We start from the raw sequence: 22190 nt of genomic DNA, 5'->3' as shown, positions 1-22190 counted from the left end.
ATGAGGGGCCCAGAGTATGAGAAACATTATGCACAACTGTGATGTCTACACTGTTAGAGCACATGCACACACAGAAATATGACTGTTAGTTGAAATATCAGGAGCTTGACCTTTTTTGAAAGGAGATTTCTAGTCTTTTTCTCCTAATCTGTGCAACCACAGCATTTGTTATTCATAGTGGGAGACATGAAGATAGATTGCGATGTAGTCTTCTCACCCTCCCAGGGAGGGGAAAAAAGTTAGTCTCCCAGTTAATGGATCTGTAATCTCACATGTGCTCTCTCTCTCTCTCTGTCACACACACACACACACACCTACTGGTAGGGAGACTTTTCAAGAAAGACTGAAAAATGACAGCAGAGGTGATGGAGCTGAGTATCTTCAGGGGATAGGGATATATGTGTATCTTTGGTATTAAGTAGACATAGACATTGGATAGATTGTCATTTAGCATACTGTGGTATATTATCTCCTTGTTTAAATATGTTAGTAACAATGTTAATGCCTGGAAGGTGTTCTATTTTTCTGTGTTTGTAATGGCAAAAGTGATTGGTTATATTGGAAGGGAAGAAATGTTGAAACATCACGTCACACATGTCAACATAATTATTGTCTGGATTTTCTGTGATTTGAACTTTTGTCACTTTTTTGTGCAGCAGTAAGAGATGTTACCATATTAGCATCTGTGGCGCTATCTTACTTTACAACCAGACAAATTTCATATTACTAAGGGGCCTCGTGGAATGTCATTATAGTAGGCCGAAAAAAATGCAATTACTGTCCATATATTGCTTGTTTGCTAGTTATTATGAAGATGGGTAGTATTTCCACATTTGCTCTACAAAGCCAAAATATTAAGTGACATAGAAACTCTTGCATGGAAGCAAGTGAGCACTATAACTTGCATAACTTGAGATGTTGGGAATTGCGTGCATTAATTATACAAATCAACGTAATGTTGATGGTTCTGTAGCTGTCTGACAAACATGAAGTTGCTTGTAATCATATGATTGTTCATATTTTGCTGAATAGAATTGGTGTGCCTATTTTGTACTATTTCCATGATGTTAAAAAGTTTGTAAAACTATTCAGTAAAATGCAAGCATTAATGAAATTCTTTGCAGTGGAAATATGTTGTTAAACTGAGGCAGGTAATGTGAATCTATTGATTTGTATCATTGTAATGGGGAGTATTTGCAAAAAATGTTGCTGCTTGTACTTATCTACTGTTCACAAAATATTTATATGTATATATGTTATGCTTTTTGACTCAATTTTTCAGCAAAGTTTCCTGATTCGAGTGATAATTATGCTGCTAAGAGTAGCTTTCAAAATCTGCTGTGTGTGAACGAGTTCATATGGTTTCCCATTGTGTTTAGGCTATGCAGATGAGTACATTTGCTTAGCAGTGCAATAGCATAACTGCATTTCGTGTTTGCTTTGAGCAGCTGGGCTTCACTATTATTAGGCAAATTAAACAGTGTAGTATTTTTTGGGGCAAGGTGAAAATTTGAGTTAGATGTCTTCAGTACTCAGAAATACAAACGCTAAATGCAGTTAGTTTTCAATATATACTAATTCCAAGATTGCAGACTATCTTTGAAAATTCCTCATACTCCAAAGTATACCAATCTCAGAACTAATATGTGTAAGTAACAGGAGTCTGGGAGCATACAAAACTGCTTTTATACTGAATTTCAGTTTTCACTGTGCTGGCTGCAAAACAGCTTTTATGGTCCTACCTTGTGTCAGACATGTTTGCTGAAGTTATGTCCTGCAATCGTTTTTTTCTCCAGCTGATGCAAAGGTAGAATTTCAAAGATTAAATTTCAACTACATATTTATTCTTTAGGAACACTGGATCATTTTATATCTTCTTTAAGTGTGAAAACATAAATTAAATATGTGTAACATATGGCATTTGATTGGGGTTGATATGGGCAGTAACACCCCCAAAACCTATTAATACTAGCACACAAAGCCATGTACATCTTCAAATAATGAAATTTAACCCTCCTAATAAGAGCAATTGTCCTAGAGTGACAGCCACACTCGCACGCTTGAATTAACCTATAATGAACGTTATCCATGCTAGAACATATGATACAGCCTGTGCTTCTACTTCCACTTAGTGCTGTCTGTTTTTATCTTATCTTTATTCCTCTCTCAAATGAAGAAAATAAATTGCTTTCAGAAAACATTATCTCATAGCTTTTAAAAGAAAGGAGTATTTTATTTTTCTTGCCCCTTATCAGATTGTCTCCATAGAAGCATGAGAACCAGAAGTACAGTTGTGTTCCACTACACATATTGCAATGTAAATATTTGTGTGCTAGAGAGAAACACAATTCATTATATTCAATGTTCTTTTATTTATTTGCTTCTCTTAAAATGTGTTATTATATCAAGAAAAGGGCTTTAATCCAGTTATTCTGCTATGCAGAAAAATAAGAAAAGGCACATCAGTTTTACTTGTATCATGCTCTTTTGTCCAGGTTATCATCTCTTTTTTTACATTGCAGTGCCTAAATTTCTTAAAACTGATCAAGAAGGAAAAAAATGGGGGCACCTATTTACTTTAGAATCCCCGTTATACACAACATTAATTGAAAGATATTTACTTTATAGCATGCATTATATGCCATACATTATAAAAATATTGTTAAGAATAAAATTTTCTTTTATTTACAGTTAACTCTTTCATTCTTCTTCTCCTCTCCCAAATCTTCTTCCAGACGTTAAGGACATGAAGTAGGGTATATGCTTTGGAGTCCTCTACAAGTTTAACAAAGTCAAAAAAGTCTAATTTCCAGGTTTTCTTGTTCTGTCTTCAAAAACGTAATTAATGATTTGTAATCTCACATTTATTCATCACTTTCTGAGTTGCTGGTTTTCTTCCTGTTCTTCATCTTTCCATTCCAGTCGCAGGTTCATTTCCAACAAATTCCTGGTGGTTCTTGTCAACTCTTGTGCTTTTTGTCTCTCAAGCATTTTCCTTTGGAACATTGGAAAATGTCTCACTGGCATAGTCTCTGTGGACTTTATTATCAGAAGAGTAAGACACAGTACCCCCTTCTGTTTGGTAACTCACTTTTTGTTGGACAAACATTTGTATTTCCTCCTTACCACATTCTGTATCAAAGAATGATTTTGACCCTCCAGGAAAAAAATATTCTGAGAATAGCTGGATACAGCAGTTTGAATCTCACACCTGCTTCTCAGCATTCCCTGATTACTGGAATAAATTTACTCATTTTCTGCATGATATACAGTGTGTAATCATTTTCTACAAACACTCTACTGTCTCCTACTTTTAGTACTTTGTTCTTATGCCACATTTTTGTCAGAATCAACTCTTTCTGCTGGTAGGATTGCATTTTTACTATTAAACATCCAGGTTGCTTTCTCAAGGCAAGGTTTGGAGCATACACTTAATGTGCCCTTTCAGTTAACATCTCCTGCTGTGGAATACAAGTCCAGTTACATATTTGTGCCTTCATGAAATTAATACAGTCCATTTCTTCCAGTTTCTCTGGTACAGCAAAAAATCTCAGGTTTTCCCTACGTGCTCTGTCCTCTAATTCTACCATTTTTTGAAGCATTTCTTCTTGAGCAGTCTCATACTCAATCTTCTTGAGCAGTCTCATACTCAATCAGCCTTGTCATCTTGTTGACCTCTGATTTTTGCAGTTTTAGCAGATCATATGAATATCTCTTTAAAGCTTCTTCCATTTTTTCCAGCTTTTTATTATTTGAGTTGATATATTCCATGGCTTGAAATGATTGTCACTGTTGAAGTGACACTCCAACCCCATGTGCAAAATGGGAAAAAAGGGGTTGAGGATGGATGGATGGATATTCCTTTGGTGTTTTTTTTTTTAATCAGCTCTGAGCACATTTGACTTTTTTTTTCCTTTAGATTACTGGAAGTCATGTATTGCACCAAAGCTAGAGCTTGAACTGCTTTTTGCTGAACAGCTGCAGGGTTCTTCCCAGTCAGAGCTTTCTCCTCACCTTTTGTTATTGGTTTTCTTTCAGGTTCTCTGAATTTCTTTTTTTGCTTGCTTCCAGGCAGTGCAATTACTAGCCAGGTATTGAAATTTAATCAAAAAGACAAATTCACTGGCTCCTGTTTTCTCACCTGGAGAACTTAAACACCAATACATCTGTGATAGTAAACTGATGTAAATGCATTATTAGAAATACATTGTGAAAAGTTGCAGGGCTTTATGAATTACTTAACAGGATGGTGGGAGGCAAATAAGCTAGAGGTAAGTATAGAGAAGTATATTGTTGTCTCCCTTGACATGTTTGTTAAATAAACCATTTTATAGAAGGGAATCGACAAATTTAAGGCATGAAATAAATATAATGACATTCCCAAATTAGCAGATAGGCTAATGATTGACCTGTACATCAGCAGTGTTTGTGCTAAAGCAATGTATAGATTAGAATATTTGCATATAATATTTGCTATGATTTGTATTTAGCAGAAATCCTCAGTGATGATTCCCTCATGTAATACATTGGTAAGACCCATAGTTGAGTACTTTATCAGTGTGTGGCATCCATGTTTCAGTAAAATATGCTAAAAGTGGAATGGGTGCAGAAACGCTTTTCAGAAAAAAAAAGATTATAAGAATAAATGCATATGTTTTAACTTTTGCTGATTTTGCCTCCTATTTATACTCTTAACGTTTTTGATTTTCTGGTAAATTACTAAGGATTACAGCCCATCAATAATGCCAGGTATTAGAGCTTTATACTTCATATTCAGGAAATGCACATGGATGCAAATTAGTTCTGTTAACTTTTTAAGTGAATTAGAGTAATATTTAAAACTTGTCCCTGATGGTCGGGCCTTTGTTCTCCTACCCATTATTTTTGGCTTTGTCCATTTTTCTTGAGCAAACAAATTGAGAGGTATCATGAAAGGTGAAGATAAATGTATCTGTTTTCTCTGTGGTACAGAATATTGAGATAGTTTGACTTTAGTTTATAAGGTTTTGTGGAATGATTTGTGTATGTGTGGTGGTGGGGGTGCACATATTTAACTAAAGCCGAATAAAATCCACAAGCAAGGGCTAAAAGGATTAAATTGTGATAGATAATTAAAACAAGCCAAAGAAGACATTAGTTTACTGAGAGAGTTCTAAGCAAAGGAAATAAAGAACTGTTCATGATAAGAAAAACATTTGGTCCGAATTTTTTAAGAGTAACCTGAATCTTTATATTGAGATGGGATTTCAGGGTTTATGTAATGACAGAATAAATGTGATATGTTATACTCAGATCTGATTGATTTATTTATATTATGGTCATCCAAGCCCTGTGGTCTGGCTTTGTAGCCCATGATTCTGACAACTACTCTAGTGTACGCAACATACCAGCATGAGACCTTGGTTCCTGACAATTGCCCCACTGTATGCTACAATCGAACATGAGACCCTAGTTCCTGACAACTCCCTCAGTGTCGGGTCCATGCCAGCATGAGTTCTTGGTTCCTAGCAACTGCCCTATTGTATGCTAAATGCCAACATGAGACCTTGGTTTCTGACTACTGCCCTAGTGTATGTCATGTGCTGCTATAAAACATTGATTCCTGACATCTGCTCCAGTGTATGTGACATGCTGGCATGAGCCATTGGTTCCTGACAACCGCCCCAGTGTATGCTACACACAAGCATATCCCCTAGGCTTCTAACTACTGCTTGAATATATATAGCATGCCAGCATAAGACTGTGGATTCTGACAACTTCCCCACTGTTTGGTGTGTGCTGCCATAGGTTCATAGATAGATTCATAGATTAGTGCGAGGCTAACTGCCCTTGCGAGCCATTTTAAGCCTAACTAATTATCCCCTGTCAGATTCAAGCACCTTAACCATTAGGCCACTGTCCCAACCCCTTGAACCATGGAAACCATGAAACCTTGGTTCCTGGCAGTTGCTCCAGTGTATGTTATATGCCAGCATGCATTCCTTGTTCCTGACAACTGCCGTAATGTATGCTACATGCAAGCATGACATATTGAATTCTGGCAATTGTTAACAGTTTTTTCTGTGACTGCTCTTTCTCTTCCAAGATCAATGCATGGCCACTCAAGGGCAGGAGAACTTCACAACAACTTGCTGGCATCACACATGAGGAGACCATAGTACTGTGAAAATGCCTGGCTCTAACCTTCCCTTCCCCTCGGTCTGTTGGCAGATGCATTGACCTCGTCCATTATCAAGACTGACAAACATGACCATTTTCTTTCACCAATGCCCTTTAACTAAATGCCAGACTGTTGGTAGGTGCATTGGTCTCCTGCATGGTCAAAACTGACATACATGATCATTCCCAGTCACTAATGCCCTTTAACTAAATGCTAGTGTTCCTTCACAGATAACATCCTTTATGCCTGACACTGCTGTTCATCCATCCAGAAGGTAGTGCTTAGGCAGCACAGCTTTCACTGACCCTGTTACCCCCCCCCCTTCAGATTTGTAAGCCTGTCTAGCCACTTATGTATACCCCACTTCAACTGGCTCTTTCATTGGCTGGGTCCATTATCCAATAAACAGCATGACTGGATGAATTTGGAGTTTTATCACTATGGAAATCAGAGCTGGCAAGAGGGAGTATGCAGTCAGAGGGGAACTGTAGTAACAAAGGAAGATAAAAATGACTTGGGTGTGTGCTGGCAGGCATTATATGAGAGATGGATGCATTTTGTGCCATTTTTCATTGATTTTGAAGCTGTAAGTTGGTTTCTTTAAATAGCCTCTTGTTTCATTAAATGGATATTCCTTATTTTTTTTTCTTATGGGACTAAGCCCATCCATTGTCCACAGGTTTATAGCTATGTATTAGGCTAATGACCACCAGGGCCTTTGTAATCCTAGCCTCTCAACCCAACCCAGTTCTGCCCCCATGTAATATGTGCATCTAAATTGGAGGGGTATGTTGGGGAATTGATAAAAAGTTATATGGGGGTATGTTAGGGGATGTTTACCATCATATGTTCATAGGCAAGTACTAGATTAGATACCCTTGCAGTCCGTTTTAAGCTTAACCAAATTCCCTTTCAGAGGTGGGAATAAAAACCTGTACCTTGTGACTTTGAGGTAAACACCTTAACCATTATACCAACCTTTAACCCAACCAGCCTCTGTCTGTAGAATACAGCCATTAGCAGAATTTACAATTTCCCATCCAATGTTAGTTAGAATGTTTACTGTCGGCCTCTGTGTATAAGAAACATGGGTGCCAACCCAGGCATGAATTTCTAATTTCCCATTCAATGTTCAAGGTTATGTTTGAAAAGGGTTAGGGATGGACTGTGCTTCACATGGATGAGGAGCCTGTTCCAGAGCACATACCTGTCTTGCCAGCATGTTTTATTTGTCGCAAGCAAAGTTTAAAATTCCTGGATTTAGTGTTTCTGGTGCTATTCATTTTGTGGATGTACAAAAGCTCCATCAGGGTTGGATCTAAAGATGCTTTACTTGCTTAGCACAAATCATCATCAGCCCCCTTTTCCCATTTTTTCTGTCTGGGGTTAGGGTATCTTGTTAACTGTCGCCAACTCTCTTGATTCAGTGCCACACTCTTACCTTCTTCAACACTCATGCCTGACTGTTGCAGATCTTCTTTCACACAATCCATCCACCTCTTTGCTGGACATCCTTGCTTCCTCTTACCTTCTTCCTGTTTTTCCCAAATCTTCCTCACCACATGTGCCCAAACCACCATAATCTGTTCTCTCTGATCTTTTCTGCAACTGGAGATACTCTGGCTTCTGCTCTTATGTCCTCATTTCTTCTTCTGTCCCACAGTGTGCATCCTACCACCCTTCTCAGGCACTTCATTTCCATCACCTCTAGCTTCTTCAACTGTTCTGCCTTTACTGCCCAGGTTTCTGTACCATACAGTAGTACTGGTCACACCACTGTCTTCTACACCTTACTTTTCAGCTTCTTTGGCATTCTTATGTCATAGACTACACCTGAGACTCTGCCAGTTGGCTGCAGCCCCTCTGATTCTAGCTTTGACCTCTTCATTCAGACTTCCCTTCTCCTCAACCACCCCTCGCAGATACTTGAAGCTGATTACCTGTTCCACTATCTTCTCATCTATCTCTGTTCTCAGCTTCTTCTGATTTCCCCAATTTGCTGCCATTACCACTGTCTTATCTGTGCTTAGTTTAATCCCATGTGCCTTCAGTTTTGTATTCCATTCTCCTATCCTTTGCTGAAGTTCTAGCTCAGTCATCCTGTAATGCCACATTGTCTGCATACAGCAAATTTGTTGATCTGTCCCTTTCGACCTGTTTGCTAATTTAGTCCATCACCAGTATGAACAGCAGTGGGCTGAGAGCTGAACCCTGGTGTACACCCATTCCCACTGGGAACCCCTCTGTGAGGCTTAACACTGTTTGGACTTGAGTCATTGGGTCCTTGTACATAGCCTGCATTAATTTTACCAATGTTTCTGGGACTTCAAACTACCACAGTACTGCCCAGATCAGCTTTCTTGGGACCTTGACATATGCTTTCTCCAAGTCTAGGAATGCCCAGTTGGACTCCCTCCTCATCTCTAGCTTCTTCTCAAGTGTATGTCTCACTGCAAACATCCAGTCTATTGTGCTGTATCCTGATCTGAATCAGAATTGCTCATTTCCCATCTTACTTTCTACTATTCTACTCATTTATCAGTTAATCTCTCCAGAACTTTCATGCAATGTGATAGGAGTCTGATGCCTCTGTACTGCCCACAGTTGTGGATGTCCCCTTTGTTCTTGTACAATGGCATGAGTACGCTTATTCTCCAGTCATCTGGGATACTCCTTTCTCTCCACACTGCTATTAGTACTCTCATTCGCCATTTCTCTCCTATCTCACCCAGCATCTTTATCATATCTGCTATGACCTCATCTGAGTCTGCTGCTTTCCCTGACTTCATTTTCCTTAGTGCTATTCTTAATTCTTCCAGGGTGGGCTTCTCTTCTTCTCTCATCGTACGCTGTTTCTGGGGCAGTACAGCTTCTGTGGGGTTTTCTTCATTCAGAAGCTGATGGAAATACTCCTTCCATCTGCCTTTGATATGCTGTGGACTGGAAAGCAGGTCAGGTTGTTGCTGGCATCCCTTATTAAGGGAGTCTGACTATCTTCTTTATCTTTTGGTCTTTGCCTTGCAACCTGATATAGTTTATTTGTGCCACTTACTGAGTCACTTTCCAGAAGTTGTTACAGTGCATCCGATGCCTATTCTTTAATATTGCAATTTCTTTCTTAGCCAACCAGTAGTCCGTCCTAGTCTGGTCAGTCTTTTCTATCTCCCACTTCTTCCTGCACTCCTTTCTTTTCATGACATCCTGGACTTCTGCATTCCACTACCAGCTTTCCTTATGTACTTTATTTCCATACCTGGCACAGCCACATTTATTTTATATATTTAACATTTGTTTACTGGGAAAGTACACATATCTTGTCTGTAGTCCTAACATGCTGTTTTTAGGTGTTGCCATTCTTGTTCAACTCCACCTATTTCCTCCTCTTTTGAAGTGCTGAAGCCCTGAGTAATTCCTTGAACTGTTGTACTTTCTCTCCAGTCAACCTCCAGGTCTTCAGCCTGGTGTCTGTTGACCTTAGAGCCTTCTCTCACCACTGTTTGCAGCTGATTGTGGAAACTAGTGGATTATGCTGTGGGCCGACTGTTTCACTGGGATTGACTTTGCAATCATGGATTTTACCCCAGTGCCTTTTCCTTACTAGGAGGAAGTCTTCCTGAGTTGTATGTTGGTTACTCTTGTATGTGATCTTGTGACTTATCCCTTTCTGAACCATGTGTTGGCTTCTATCAAGCCATTTGCCGGACAGAAGTCTAGAATGGCTTCTCTTTCTTTATTCCTGTTGCCCCACCCATGTGGACTCCGGCAGTCCTCATATCCTGTTCTGTCTGTCCCATGCATTCAAGTCACCCATTATCAACACCAATTCATGTTGTCCTGCTTTATGTAGTAGGTCCTGCAGCTGCTGTCTGAATGCACTCTTATCCTCACTATCACAAACCTGCTTTGGGGCATAGGCTGAGATTATGAATACTGCCATATCATTACACTGGAGTCTGATTGCCATGAGTCTGTCATTAATTCTGATGGTATCCCTCACTGCCCTCTGCAGCCTCTCTCTCACCACATTTCTTACACCATTTCTAGCCTGTCCCCCTTATGAGTAGAGTCTGGATCCCAAGCCCTTCCATCTCATCTCTTGGGATAAATAGGATGTCCAGCCTCCTCCGTATCATCATGTCATCAACTTCCAAGCTACATCCTGCCAGTGAACCTACATTATTCATAGCAATTCTCAATTTATGTTTGGCAGGTTGGTTGGTTTTACGTCCAGCTTTTGCTCATTAGAGCTATCCCAGGTAACCCAGGCTGGGCAACTAGATACCGGCCGGCCAGTAGCTTACTGACCCAGGGATGCTGGGCTTTATGGTGGGCACACACTGGCCAATAGGGGCACATATACCCTTCCCACCGTTAGCAAGGGTTCCTGGTGTAGGTCAGAGTAGGCCGGGTCCTCAACCCACTTATCACCAGTAGCTACCCATGCCCATTTTGGCGACATACCCATGCCCATTTTGGCGAAATTAATCAACATGACTGAATCACTTAGAGCCATATTTTACACCATCAAGTGGCTATTACTGCCACTGTGCACAGTCTGTGATCCGTGTTCTCCTATCTTGAGGATACTGCACACCACAGTAGGTGCCCATAGCTGTTGGTTTGTACAAGTCTTCCTCCTGAAGGGCACCATGTAGAGTTTGTGCTGCTGCCCACAGTTCCATTCATTGGTGAGTTTGAGATGGAAACACTCAGCATGTTTTTCAGACATTGGAGAAACCCCACGGAGAAACAGGGAGAAAGTGCAAACTCCAAACAGACATTGGTCAGAGGTCACAATCAAACATTGTGCATGGGAGTCAAGGACCTTAACCATTATGCCAAATGATCTCTTTGCTAAGCACACATTACCTCTCAGAATCCTGTAGGAGACTAAGTATAAAGACAGGGATCTAAGGTGATATGTATAGGACAATGTGTTAATTCCCCGGATCTTGTTGGTGATGAACCTCTGTGGGCATTCCAGTTGTTGCCTATGCATAGTCATGTATATTCCAGTGGGAGACTTATGCTCAGTGATGGGCTTGATAAGGACCGAGTAGAGTGGTACTATAACTTCCTTGGACCTAGATGCCATACCATTACCTATAAGTTGGGCGATTTTGAATGATTTTCTTACGGCTTTGGCTAAATGTTGAGGTAAATTTGTCAACCAGCAGATTCACTGTGTCACTCTGGTTAGTGAAGTTGGGTCCATTTACTACCTTTGCTGCATGTTACCTTTGAGGTTTCAGACACAGATGTACAAACAGTTGTGGTTGTCTTTAGCCTGAGAGGCTATCTTGACCTCATAATTAGTCTTGTTGGATTTAATTACTCCTCTTAGCTTCCTGTTTAGTTTAATTAGTTAACTCTTGCCATTATGATAATTGCTCTTTCTGATTCTGGCCATGAACTTTTTCCTTTGGTTATATTCCCTGTTAGGATTAGGTGTCCACCACTGTGGTTTGTTTTGGGCTCACTTGTGGTAGGTACAGCAGTCTCTGTACAGCCATTTACATGTTCATACAGATTTCTGTGAACAATTCTGCATAGGCTGTTGTGAACTCGGGGTTAGGCAAGGCATTGCATTTTGACAAATTGTTGCTTAATAGGATGTTGTTTACTTTAGAATAATTCTTAACTGTAATAGGTTTTGCTGAGTTTTCCAAGTTCATTTTTATTTTGAAGGAGGCAGCTTTGTGATCCCTTGTCACCAGTGAGGTGTGACATGGGGGAGGGGACTATAGTGCTCTCCCATATTGGTGAGGAATAGGTCCAGTATGTTTAAACCTCAGGTGCGCACTAACTAATCAAAGGCATTTCATATTAATAAAGTCTAGGAAATGTGCCTGCAAGTTGGAGGGAGTGTATGTTTCCTACTCTGTAGAGGGGTCATTAAAGTTTCACATGAATAGTGTGTTTGGTTGGATGGAGAGTGCCTACAGCAGGTCTAGATGAGAGTTGTGGGATTATTGTGACATAGATGATGATCTGTAGCTTCCTAAGATATAAGGGACTCTAGCTAGGGTAATTTGCACATGAATGAACTCCAGGGTTTCATCCTGTGTAATCAAACTTGACATATACTTGTTTCTAATCTAGATCAAGACACCACCACCTTTAGTCCCTTTCTGTGAGGAATATGATCTAAATGTGTGGAGGATACTATATCCTTGCACTGCCAGAGTACTTTCTGCAGTTTTAAACCATGTCTCATTAATGGCACAGATGTCCATGTTCTCCAGAGTGAGAAGAGCTTGTAAGGTATGAAGTTTTTTGTTAAGGATCCTAGCATTGTGCAGTAACACTTTTAGGTCCATTTGGGTTTTATTTGCTTTGTCATTGGCTCTAAGAGGGTGAATAAAGTTTTAGCCAAAATCTGGAAGTCCAGAGATGACAGATGCAAGCCATCTTTGGCAAAACAACGTGGTCTGTTGACCATATCCTCCCAGGCTGACAGATATTGAATCCCCATAGATTGACACCAGAAACTTACCCAGTTGTTAGTCAGTGATTTTTTTGTTCATACTGTGGCATTATACTTGGTGAAGGCAGAATGTTGCTCAGTGCAAGACACAAAGCAATCTGAGGGACATATTCAGAGAGGTCACTAATGTCTCTCTTCATATAGTCCAGAGAGGTACATCTCAGGTTATTTATGCCTACATGGACTATGATAGAACCATACTGGTACCTGTGGTACAAAGGCTTGAGTGTGTGTGTAACTTGTCAGATCAAAGGCTTGAGTGTGTGCGTAACTTGTCAGATCCTGACTCCAGACAAGCAACTGACAAGCAATCTTCTTGTCCAGTCTGGTGAGTGGGGTATCAGTGTGTCATACGATGGAGTTTCCCTGTGAAAAGAGTCCTGGGTAAATTGCTTGCCTTATGGGCTTTGTTATCAGGGATGCAGAGGGGTGTTTGCCTTCTTCACATCCTAAAGTAATATATCAGAGTTAACAAAACTTTAGAATTTATACAAAAAAAAATAGCCCTTTTCACTTAAACATGATTTGATCATTCATGAACCACTGAAAAGCAGGTCAGGTTTATAAAAGGCTACATGAAGGTTGCAAAGAAATTTGGCAGAAGACTGAGGACGAGTACCAGATGTAGAGAAAAATGTATTTGTCTATATAGAGACAGTTGCTGAGATCTCATCTGTACTATTTGCAGACTTCTGCAGATGTCATTTCCCTAAGCAGCTAGCTTGTTTAAGGCTGCTCATAAAAGTAGCAAACTCCTTGTAGCTGTATAAAGAGAAACTAGGAGAGTTTTAATGTGTAGTCATGTAGAAAGACTATAGAATATAAAGTATGATTAAAAAAGATTACGATGGTTTGGGCACATATGCAGAAAAGAAGAAAACAATCTAGTAAAGATGATTTGGGACAGAAAGAAAGAAGACGAGGAAATGAGGGCATCCAGCAAAGAAATAAATGGATTGTGTGAGAGATGACCTTCAATAGTCAAGCATGACTGCCAGAGAAGGTGGGAGAGTGGCATTGCATTGAATGAGATGGCGACAGTTGACACAACACCCTCTCCCCATGTAGAATGTGGGGAAAAGGGGGTTGATGATGATGAAATATGATAAAAATTTAAGTACCATAAAAAGTGTCCATAGAGTCTTTGTGCAAGATCTATTGAGAACAAAAGGAGAAATTTGAAGATTCAAGCCAGACAATTTAAAAAAGATACAAAGGGGCATTATTTTTTAGAAAAATTAGTGTTTGATATGAAAGAGATAGTAGAGTCAAAAACAGTAACAATGCAGACATTAGTGGGACACAAATAAGGCAGCTCTCAGACTGAGTTAAGTAAGCATCTTGCCCAGTAGATACAGAGGATAACAGACTACACTAGGCCAAGTGCTCCTCATTTACAATCAAAATCGCATTTCTGTATAATCCCGTGCCTTAAAAATTAAAGTATTTTTCTTTCAGAATGGTGCCTCCATGGTAAAATCAATGCGTAGTTCTCAGTGGAAAATTAATTTTTGTCTCTTTGCAGAGTAACTGTTTGTGCTGACAACTCACGTAGGTGGAAATACATTTAATTTCTGTTATTTAAAGCTGCAACCTGTAAGTTGTGAATTCAGTGAAGCTTTACGAATTTGTCATGTCATATGGAATCAGGCCTGCTGGAGAGGAATGCCCAGATTTTTGTGTCTCTTATCTCTGTATGTTCCTTATAAAATTTGTGTTTTTTGGCAAATCACATAGGAGTGAAGTAACTATATAATGACATAAAATTGCACTTCAGTCTTCATATCCTTCAGAAAATGCATGCTAATGCACAATCTGTTGTTCTAGCATATTTATTTAAATTCTGCCCCGATTTTGGGCAGTCACCCCCCCCCCCCCCACCACCATTATTTTTGGCTTTGTACAGATTTCTTACTGTTATAGGTTGTGAGCTATTTTGAGGTCAGAGTTTTTGGCTTTGTACAGATTTCTTACTGTTATAGGTTGTGAGATATGTTGAGGTCGGAATATTATTTTATTATGCTCTCTTAAACAAAGAAGTAATTTATTTCTAACAGGCAGAACATAACTTTTGTTTCTTTTACTTAAATCATTTCACTTTTACTTCTGCAGCTCCATTTCGTGTCTCATGTACTTTCCCCGCCCCATATCCATTGTCTATCACTGTTATTGTATCCCTAATCAGTATTTTTTTTAAATGATGGGAAGAAAATTACATTAATCTGTTGTGTCTTAATGGTACATCTTGCTGCCCTTTCAGAAATATGTTCGTCACCAGAGTCTCATACTTGTTACTCAGAAGACAAGTTTTCTTCCATTTTCTTGTCAAATTTCTCTCTCTCTTGAAGTGGAATATTACTTGTCAAAGTGTGCCATTACAGGAAATGTGGAAAACTAGACTGGGATGCTCTAAAGTGTGCTGCTATTGGAAATGTGGGAACCTATCTTAGGATGCTGAGATCCTGGTACCAAAGAATGTGCTTTGATGGCAACAAGTTGTATTAAAAATGTCCAGTTTAACAGTATTTACCACATTTTTTATGCTAAAATTTCAGCACTGAATGTGCTACACATTTTATGTATAAAAAGGAACTTTTATGAAGCAAAATGAGGGACTGATCCTCCAAAGATAACATGCAAGAAAACTGATATTTTCTTAAAGCAAAACCAGTTATGGAAACGATGATGATGTATAACTGAGAAAAAGGGGCGGCAGTAGTAATAAGATTATTTTGTTCTGAGCCCAAGGAATCGCTCATTCACACTTGTCCAAGTGTAAAGTAATATTCAGTTAGTAGCTGGCTTGCCAACTCTGAACTCATTAATTATAGCTAGGATGAGCAGATTACACTCGTACCTCTCAACCTCATAGCACAAGAAATCTGGACAAAGCCAAAAATAACGGGGAGACAAAGACCCAAAATCAAGGACAGATTTTAATTATTGCTGTAATAAAGTTAGAAAGTTGCTAGCCGAGTATTTGCAGGGTCTATATCAGATAATCGAACTTTCAAAGGTTCAGCTTTCATATGGTCGACACCTTATGATCGAACTTTTAAAAGTTCGAAAATCTAATAAAAAAAAAATAAACTTCACAAATAACCTACCTAAACATTTTAAGCAGGGGGGCAAGCCCCCCTGCACTCACCACATGTGGGCTGTGCCCCCACACTCCCACTCTTTAAATATACCAACTCCGAGATTGCACTACAGTGCAGAAAAGGGAAATCTTCCCATTCTGTGCTGTACGGAGATCTCCGTTTAAACATTCGGACTTTCAAAAATGGTGTCGACCATATGACAGTTGAACTTTTGAAAGTTCAATCATCTAATATAGACCCGATTTTGCATTAGCATGAATTTTCTTAAGATTATAAAGTCCAAAACTCAAATGTCTATCATTATAATGTGTCTTCAGTCCTCAGATATTTCTTAGACTGCCTCAGATTTTTTTTCAGGAGCAGACCAAAAAATGTGAGGCAAAAATCTGCATATTCTGTGAAAATCTGTTGAGTTGAGAGATTTGATTACACCGCTTAATCACAAATGAAGTACACATGCTTGAGTTAATGCTATACAACTAATTGGGTTTATTATGAAAAATTCTGCTGCTGCATAAAACATTATGATGGAAACTGTTTGCATAAATTTTATTAGTAAGTAGTTCAACAGAAAATATTTCTCTAGTCAGTGTTTAATAGGTTCAAAGGTTTATAGGTTCTTAGGTGTTTACTAGGCTAACAACCACAAGGGCCTTTTAAAGCCTAGCCATGCATCACAAATCTCTGAGAAGTTCTGGTACCCTTGATAAGTGTAAAAAGGGGTTTGGGAGATAAAATATTTACAAGCAGGAGCCTGGGAGATGAACCATTTACAGGTTGCCTATGTCCATTAGAGACATAGGTGTCAAGCTAGGGATGATACTAAAGGGGGCATTGTACACAATGGTAGGTCTGATGAATGCTGAATACAGTGGAACAATGACTTCTTTGGACCTAGATGCCATACCTCTGTTTATAAGTTGCGCAACATAGAATGATTTTCTTACTACTGTACTCATGTGATGGTCAAAGGCTAGATTGCTGTCTATGTGGATGCACAAGTCCCTGACTACTGCATCATCGTTAAAGGGGTATGTTGTCAGTATGATAGTTACCAGGGGTGAATGACTCCCTGAAGGATACTATTAAAAATTTTTGACATTTAGTTTTAGTCCATGGCACTGACACCAGTCGTCTGTCTGTGTCAGCCCTTCCTAGAGAGCATTTGTATTGGTGTGGGATTCAGAAACTGCTCCTAATTTGCAATCATCTACAAATTTAGTCACCCAGGGACCACTGTCATTGGCCTTGACTTCAGAGACGTAAATCCCAAAAGCGAATGGTCCAAGGATCGATCCTTGAGGGACTACACTTGTGACTGGCCTCTTTGTAGAGGTGGGCACTCTAATTGTAACTTCCTGGGTCCTGTCTGTGAGCCATTGGCCTATTACTTGATGTATGGGTTTGTACCTAACCTCTTAAGTTTGTCAAAAATGCCCGAGTGTGGTATTGTGTCATACGCCTTGGCCATATCAAGGTAGGCAGTATGAACCATTTTGCCCTCATCCATTGTTTTGGTGGCCTTCTCAATGAAGTCCACCAGGTTGAGTAGGCATGTCCTCCCCTTGACAATACCAGACTGGGTTGGGTCCAGTCTCTGGAGGTTTTCTATGTCATTATTGACCATTTCCATGATAATTTTTTTCCATGTTCTTTTGGCCTGAAAACTGTCTGCTGAGCTGTTGTCATACTGTAGTTAAGTATACATGACTTTGTTTCAGTTGCTTGTTGCTATAAAATCTATGATTTTATATCAAAGTAAGGATTAAAATCACTAAAGAGCTTAGTAATTAATATTAAAAACATTTCAATCTTCATAAAAATGAATATTACTTCAAATGATTTTATTTTAGCATTTTTTTCTAAGAAATTAATACTAATAAAATAAGAAAATGTTTCTGATTTGAGACCTTTGCACTTGATTATGTTAGGCTTGGTGTCTGATTTTTGAACTGGACTAGGCATACTGATGAATTAAAATAACTGACATCTGTATGCATTTAATGGTCTTCATTTATTTTGGCGTAGGTTCAGAAGGAGAGACTTTAGGGACTGGGATAATGACAGTGAATAATTCTTAGTGGGATAATATAGTACCAATATTTACAGGTGGCAGAATACTAAATAACAGTATCTTATTTTGTTTTGCTCCAGTTCTATTGACTTCTGTGATACTGTAGCCTCTTTTTAAAAGAGACTAAGGAAGTAAGTGTGATTAGCGGAAAAGTGGCCAGGACACCTTTTGCAAAATCCTCTTTTTAGCATTTACCAAAGAAACTTTAATGTGATTTTCTGATGTTTCAAAATGTACTGCAGCATTAAATGAGTCAAGTGCTGCAATGCATTTTTGCACTTGTCTGTACTTATGTATTTGCGATATATTTTAATAAAAAGCTCTGTATCCTTTTTATTAAACCATGACCCAAATAAATTTAGTATTTTCTGCTGTGACTTTACCTTGGGGTTATGTATGTTGTGTCCATACACTTTAATGGGACACCTTGGCACATGCATGGTGGTACAACCCTTAAAGTGTATGGACTCAACATATGTTCTTCTTAAGATTACACTAAGGTTAAAGTTTAATGGCTTTCTCAGTCATGTCAGTATTTTTCTCATTGAAATAGCAGTAGAAAGTGCTCCTTAATTGGCAGAGGTGCTGTTCGGCAGTTTTTTGCACCACATGCCATTTTGCAAAGGTAAGATAAAAACATTGGAAAAAAATCACTTTTTAATAACAAAATATGCATAAAACACATGAGAAACATAAAAAATGAATAGAATTTGTTGTCTGTACAGAAATGTTGGTGTTTTCATGTCCCATAATATCTATGGATTGTTGCACCATTATTTTTTTTTTGTGTGTGTTGTTTCTTCCCACTTAGACCGCATTGCACAAAACCACAAGACCATTGTGTGTCCAATGATTGATGTTATTGACCACGACCATTTTGGATATGAAACTCAAGCAGGTGATGCAATGCGAGGAGCCTTTGACTGGGAGATGTACTACAAGAGGATTCCAATTCCACCTGAGCTCCAGAAACCAGACCCCAGCGATCCATTTGAGTAAGTTATGCAGTTGTTACTGCACTGAAGCTATCAAGTTTGTTTCTGATTCAGTGTTTCAGTAGCTTTTAGTGATGACTTACAATGTATTCGCATAAGATTCACAACTAGGTTCTATAGCCAAGATTTTTGACTATCAAGTTCCCAAGAATGGAACCCCAAGTTACAAAATCACATCAGCAAGAAACATTAAAGTGTTGTTTGCAATGTAGTGCAAACTCCCTAAATGCGGCAGAAAGAGCAACATCTGGTATCCAACCACAATTTAAGGCAGTGGAGTCTGCCTCTATGAAGGGGAGAGGAGAGGCACATACCTTTCCCATCTCATTACCTAATCAGTCTCATCCTGAGGATACATAACATTTTGAGAGGAGTGCAGTACATTGAATCTTATGAAAGCAAGTATTGCTATAGTATCCAGGATCATGGGACAATTTAATGATAATTATATAACAGGATTGTAGAGAATGGAGGGGTTGTTTACCTGCCAAAGCATGCACTTTTTTCCACTAATTTTGCTACACTGAGCTCAGGTTTGAACTGGATTTGGATTCTCTTGCTGAGGTGATTTTGTGACTTGTCAGTATGGTTTCAAGGATCTGAAGGTTGAAAATCTAGTTTTGTATTAATTTATAGTAAACCTTTTATATGTTATAGTAACATAAGAAGATGTTTTATTTGTCAGTTCTAGTGATGGTATTAGCAAAGAAGATCCACTCTTAGCAATCTTACTGGGCAGTTCTCATGCGTGTACATAGCAGTGCATAGGTAGCATGTAAGAGGGAAAGGAGTTGAAGACTTGATTTGCTGTCTAGTAATGCTACTAATTTATCTGTGAATACTATTCTGTCAAAAGGAAATGTCTGAAAGCTATTTATTTGAGTTGAAAATTCAACATTTGGGGGTTCTTCATCCCCTTTATCCCCAACCCTTTTAATCATATCTCTTTGGCTGAAGAACCCCAACATATATCAACAGTACAACATAAACTTTTGTTGAAATATTGTATAACTCTGCTGATAGAGATGCAAATGTAACTCTTGCATGATACAAAACCAGCACAATTTGGGAAGCATTAGGGCAAGGTGAAATTTACAATTTGTTAAAGTTAAGAGGAGACATCAAATATGGTTATTCGTAAGATTGGACAACTCTGGGACTTGTGTTCACTGTCTTCATATTTGTATGCATTTCTTAGTCAAAGAAATAATTCATAATTCTTCCAATTCCAATTTACCCAAATAATTCTTGAATACCAACAAACTAGTAATAGAGTAGATGCATGTTTTTCTTCTCTTGTTCTTCTTCCACTTTCCCCTATATAATAAAAGCTTCCCTTTTGTAGTTCTTTTGTGCCACATTGTTCTCTCACAATTTATGTAAAAGGTTAGTCACTGATTTTATCTTTTTTTTTTTTTTTTGTTACCATTTATTAAGCATGATAGAACACAGACCCAATTAGACCATTTTCAGGCACAGGGGACATAAAAATTCCAATGCAAATATGGAGCTACGAAACTATACATGGAAAGAATTGTTTTTTTCTGTTTGAAATGTAGAACTTGTACTAAAAGTAAAAAAGTTAGAGAAGAGTTGTAAGTGAAATAATAAGTCATTTAAGAAGATTGTTTCAAAACCGAGTCCAAGTCAAGACAAACATAAGTGGTACATTTTATGTATGATTGTTTTCAGTTGTCCGTTAAATATGCAGTGTTTGTACTTGTAGAGTAGAAAACTATGGGAGGGAAGTGGGGAAGGAGAGAGTGAAGAGAGGACTTATTTGAAAAGGGGAAGAGGAAACAATAAAGGAAGCTAAGAGAGAGAGGAAAGGAAAAAGCACAGATATTTATCATATCAACAATTCTGTTATGTTATGATGTAGGTTTAGCTATATTGAGCAGATGTTTAGGATGTTACCTTTGCAGATGCGTAAAACTTTGCATAGTACTGGATCTTTTGAAGCTCTATAGGTAAGGTAGAGGTTCCCTCTCAAGAGTCAATATGAAACAGTAAAGACTGAGCACACTTTAAGGCAGATAGGGCAGCCCAAGGAGGAGATGTCCTTGATTGTTTTAGTAAGAAAATATTGCTGTCTCTTGAGCTGCGTTGCATACTTAAAGCACATATCAAAAGAGATTTCACTATATTATTAGCCAGATAATGAAGTGTAAAGCAGGTTGATAACTTAAACTTTGATCCTAGAATATATACCCTTTTTTAGTCTGGCTATATAAAAGGATTTCTTAACAATAGTGGTCATAAGATAGGCAAAGAATAGTTGATTGTCTATGAAAGTGCCAAATTCCTAATGATTGAATCAGCTTTTAGGGAGGTGTCAATTGTGTAATAGAACATGTGTTGCTCAGATTTGCCAAAACACACAATGCGGCATTTCTTGGCCTTTAATTTGAGACCATGACCTACACACCATTTTTAGAACATGTTAGGTCCTCTTGGAGAATCCAGAGGTCAGTAGGGGTATTTATGACAACCCTGAGTTTGCTATCATCAGCAAACATCATCAGCCACAGGCTCTTGGTGTCATTAATGTCAGAGAAGTAGATACCAAAGAAAAGTGATCCCAGGACTGATCTTTGGGGGATACCTCTGGTAATTACTCTTTAAATTAAGTATGTCTCCAATGCTAATAGACTGGGTTCTGTTATTCATTTTGATATTCAGTGGGTAACATAGGAGTTTGCTTTTAATTGGATCGGCTTATCAATGATGCCAGAATGTGGAATGGTGTTAAAGGGTTTGGCCAAGTGTGGGTATACAGTATGAATTTGCTTGAGCTTAATGCCTCAGTGACCTATTCAAAAAAAATGCTACCAAGTTTAAGAGGCAGGATCTGCTTTTAGAAACCCAAACTGGTTTGTGTCCAAGGTTTAAAGACCATTCCTTGTTAACAAGTTACATAATTATGTTTTCTATTCCCTTACAGATAAAGCTGGTCAGGCTTTTGGGTCTGTAGCCATTACTCCTTTATGGAGTGGGATGACTAAAGATGTTCTCCATACCACTGGCATGAATCCAGTGGAGAGGCTGAGATTGAACAATCTTAGTAACAAGTCTGCCAAACAACAAGATAGCCTGGTACATTTTCATGGCCATGGAGCTAGTGTCCTTTGCCTTCTTGCTTGTCAGTGATTGGGTGGTGGTGTAAGCATGCTGATGTCCTGTGGATAATTAAGGAGAGACAAAGGAGTAAAGTTTGAGCTGAATATGTCTGCTAATAACATTGGCAGTTTCTATAATTATCAACCTCTTAGACTAAGAAATCTGGACAAAGCCATTAATAAAAGTGGGACAAAGGTCCAAAAATAGGGACAGTTTTTAAATATTGCTGTTACAAACTTAGAAAGTTGATAGA

The 22190-nt window shown here is 38.6% G+C and overlaps 1 protein-coding gene across 1 annotated transcript in view; it reads left to right on the top strand.

Annotated features, from left to right (window-relative positions):
* Positions 1–22190, top strand: part of GALNT10 (polypeptide N-acetylgalactosaminyltransferase 10) — a 2012282-nt gene that overhangs the window by 1487315 nt on the left and 502777 nt on the right. Inside the window, exon 6 of the mRNA XM_044069486.1 lies at positions 18634–18817. Coding sequence (XP_043925421.1) covers positions 18634–18817 — 184 coding nt within the window. The remainder of the gene's footprint in view (positions 1–18633; positions 18818–22190) is intronic.

This window comes from Protopterus annectens, chromosome 4.part0, assembly GCF_019279795.1.
Source record: "Protopterus annectens isolate FY-2018-M chromosome 4.part0, PAN1.0, whole genome shotgun sequence".
In the NCBI taxonomy this organism is placed as follows: domain Eukaryota; kingdom Metazoa; phylum Chordata; order Ceratodontiformes; family Protopteridae; genus Protopterus; species Protopterus annectens.
The sequence above is the reverse complement of the archived record's forward strand: the minus strand, read 5'-3'. Positions and strand labels throughout refer to the sequence as shown.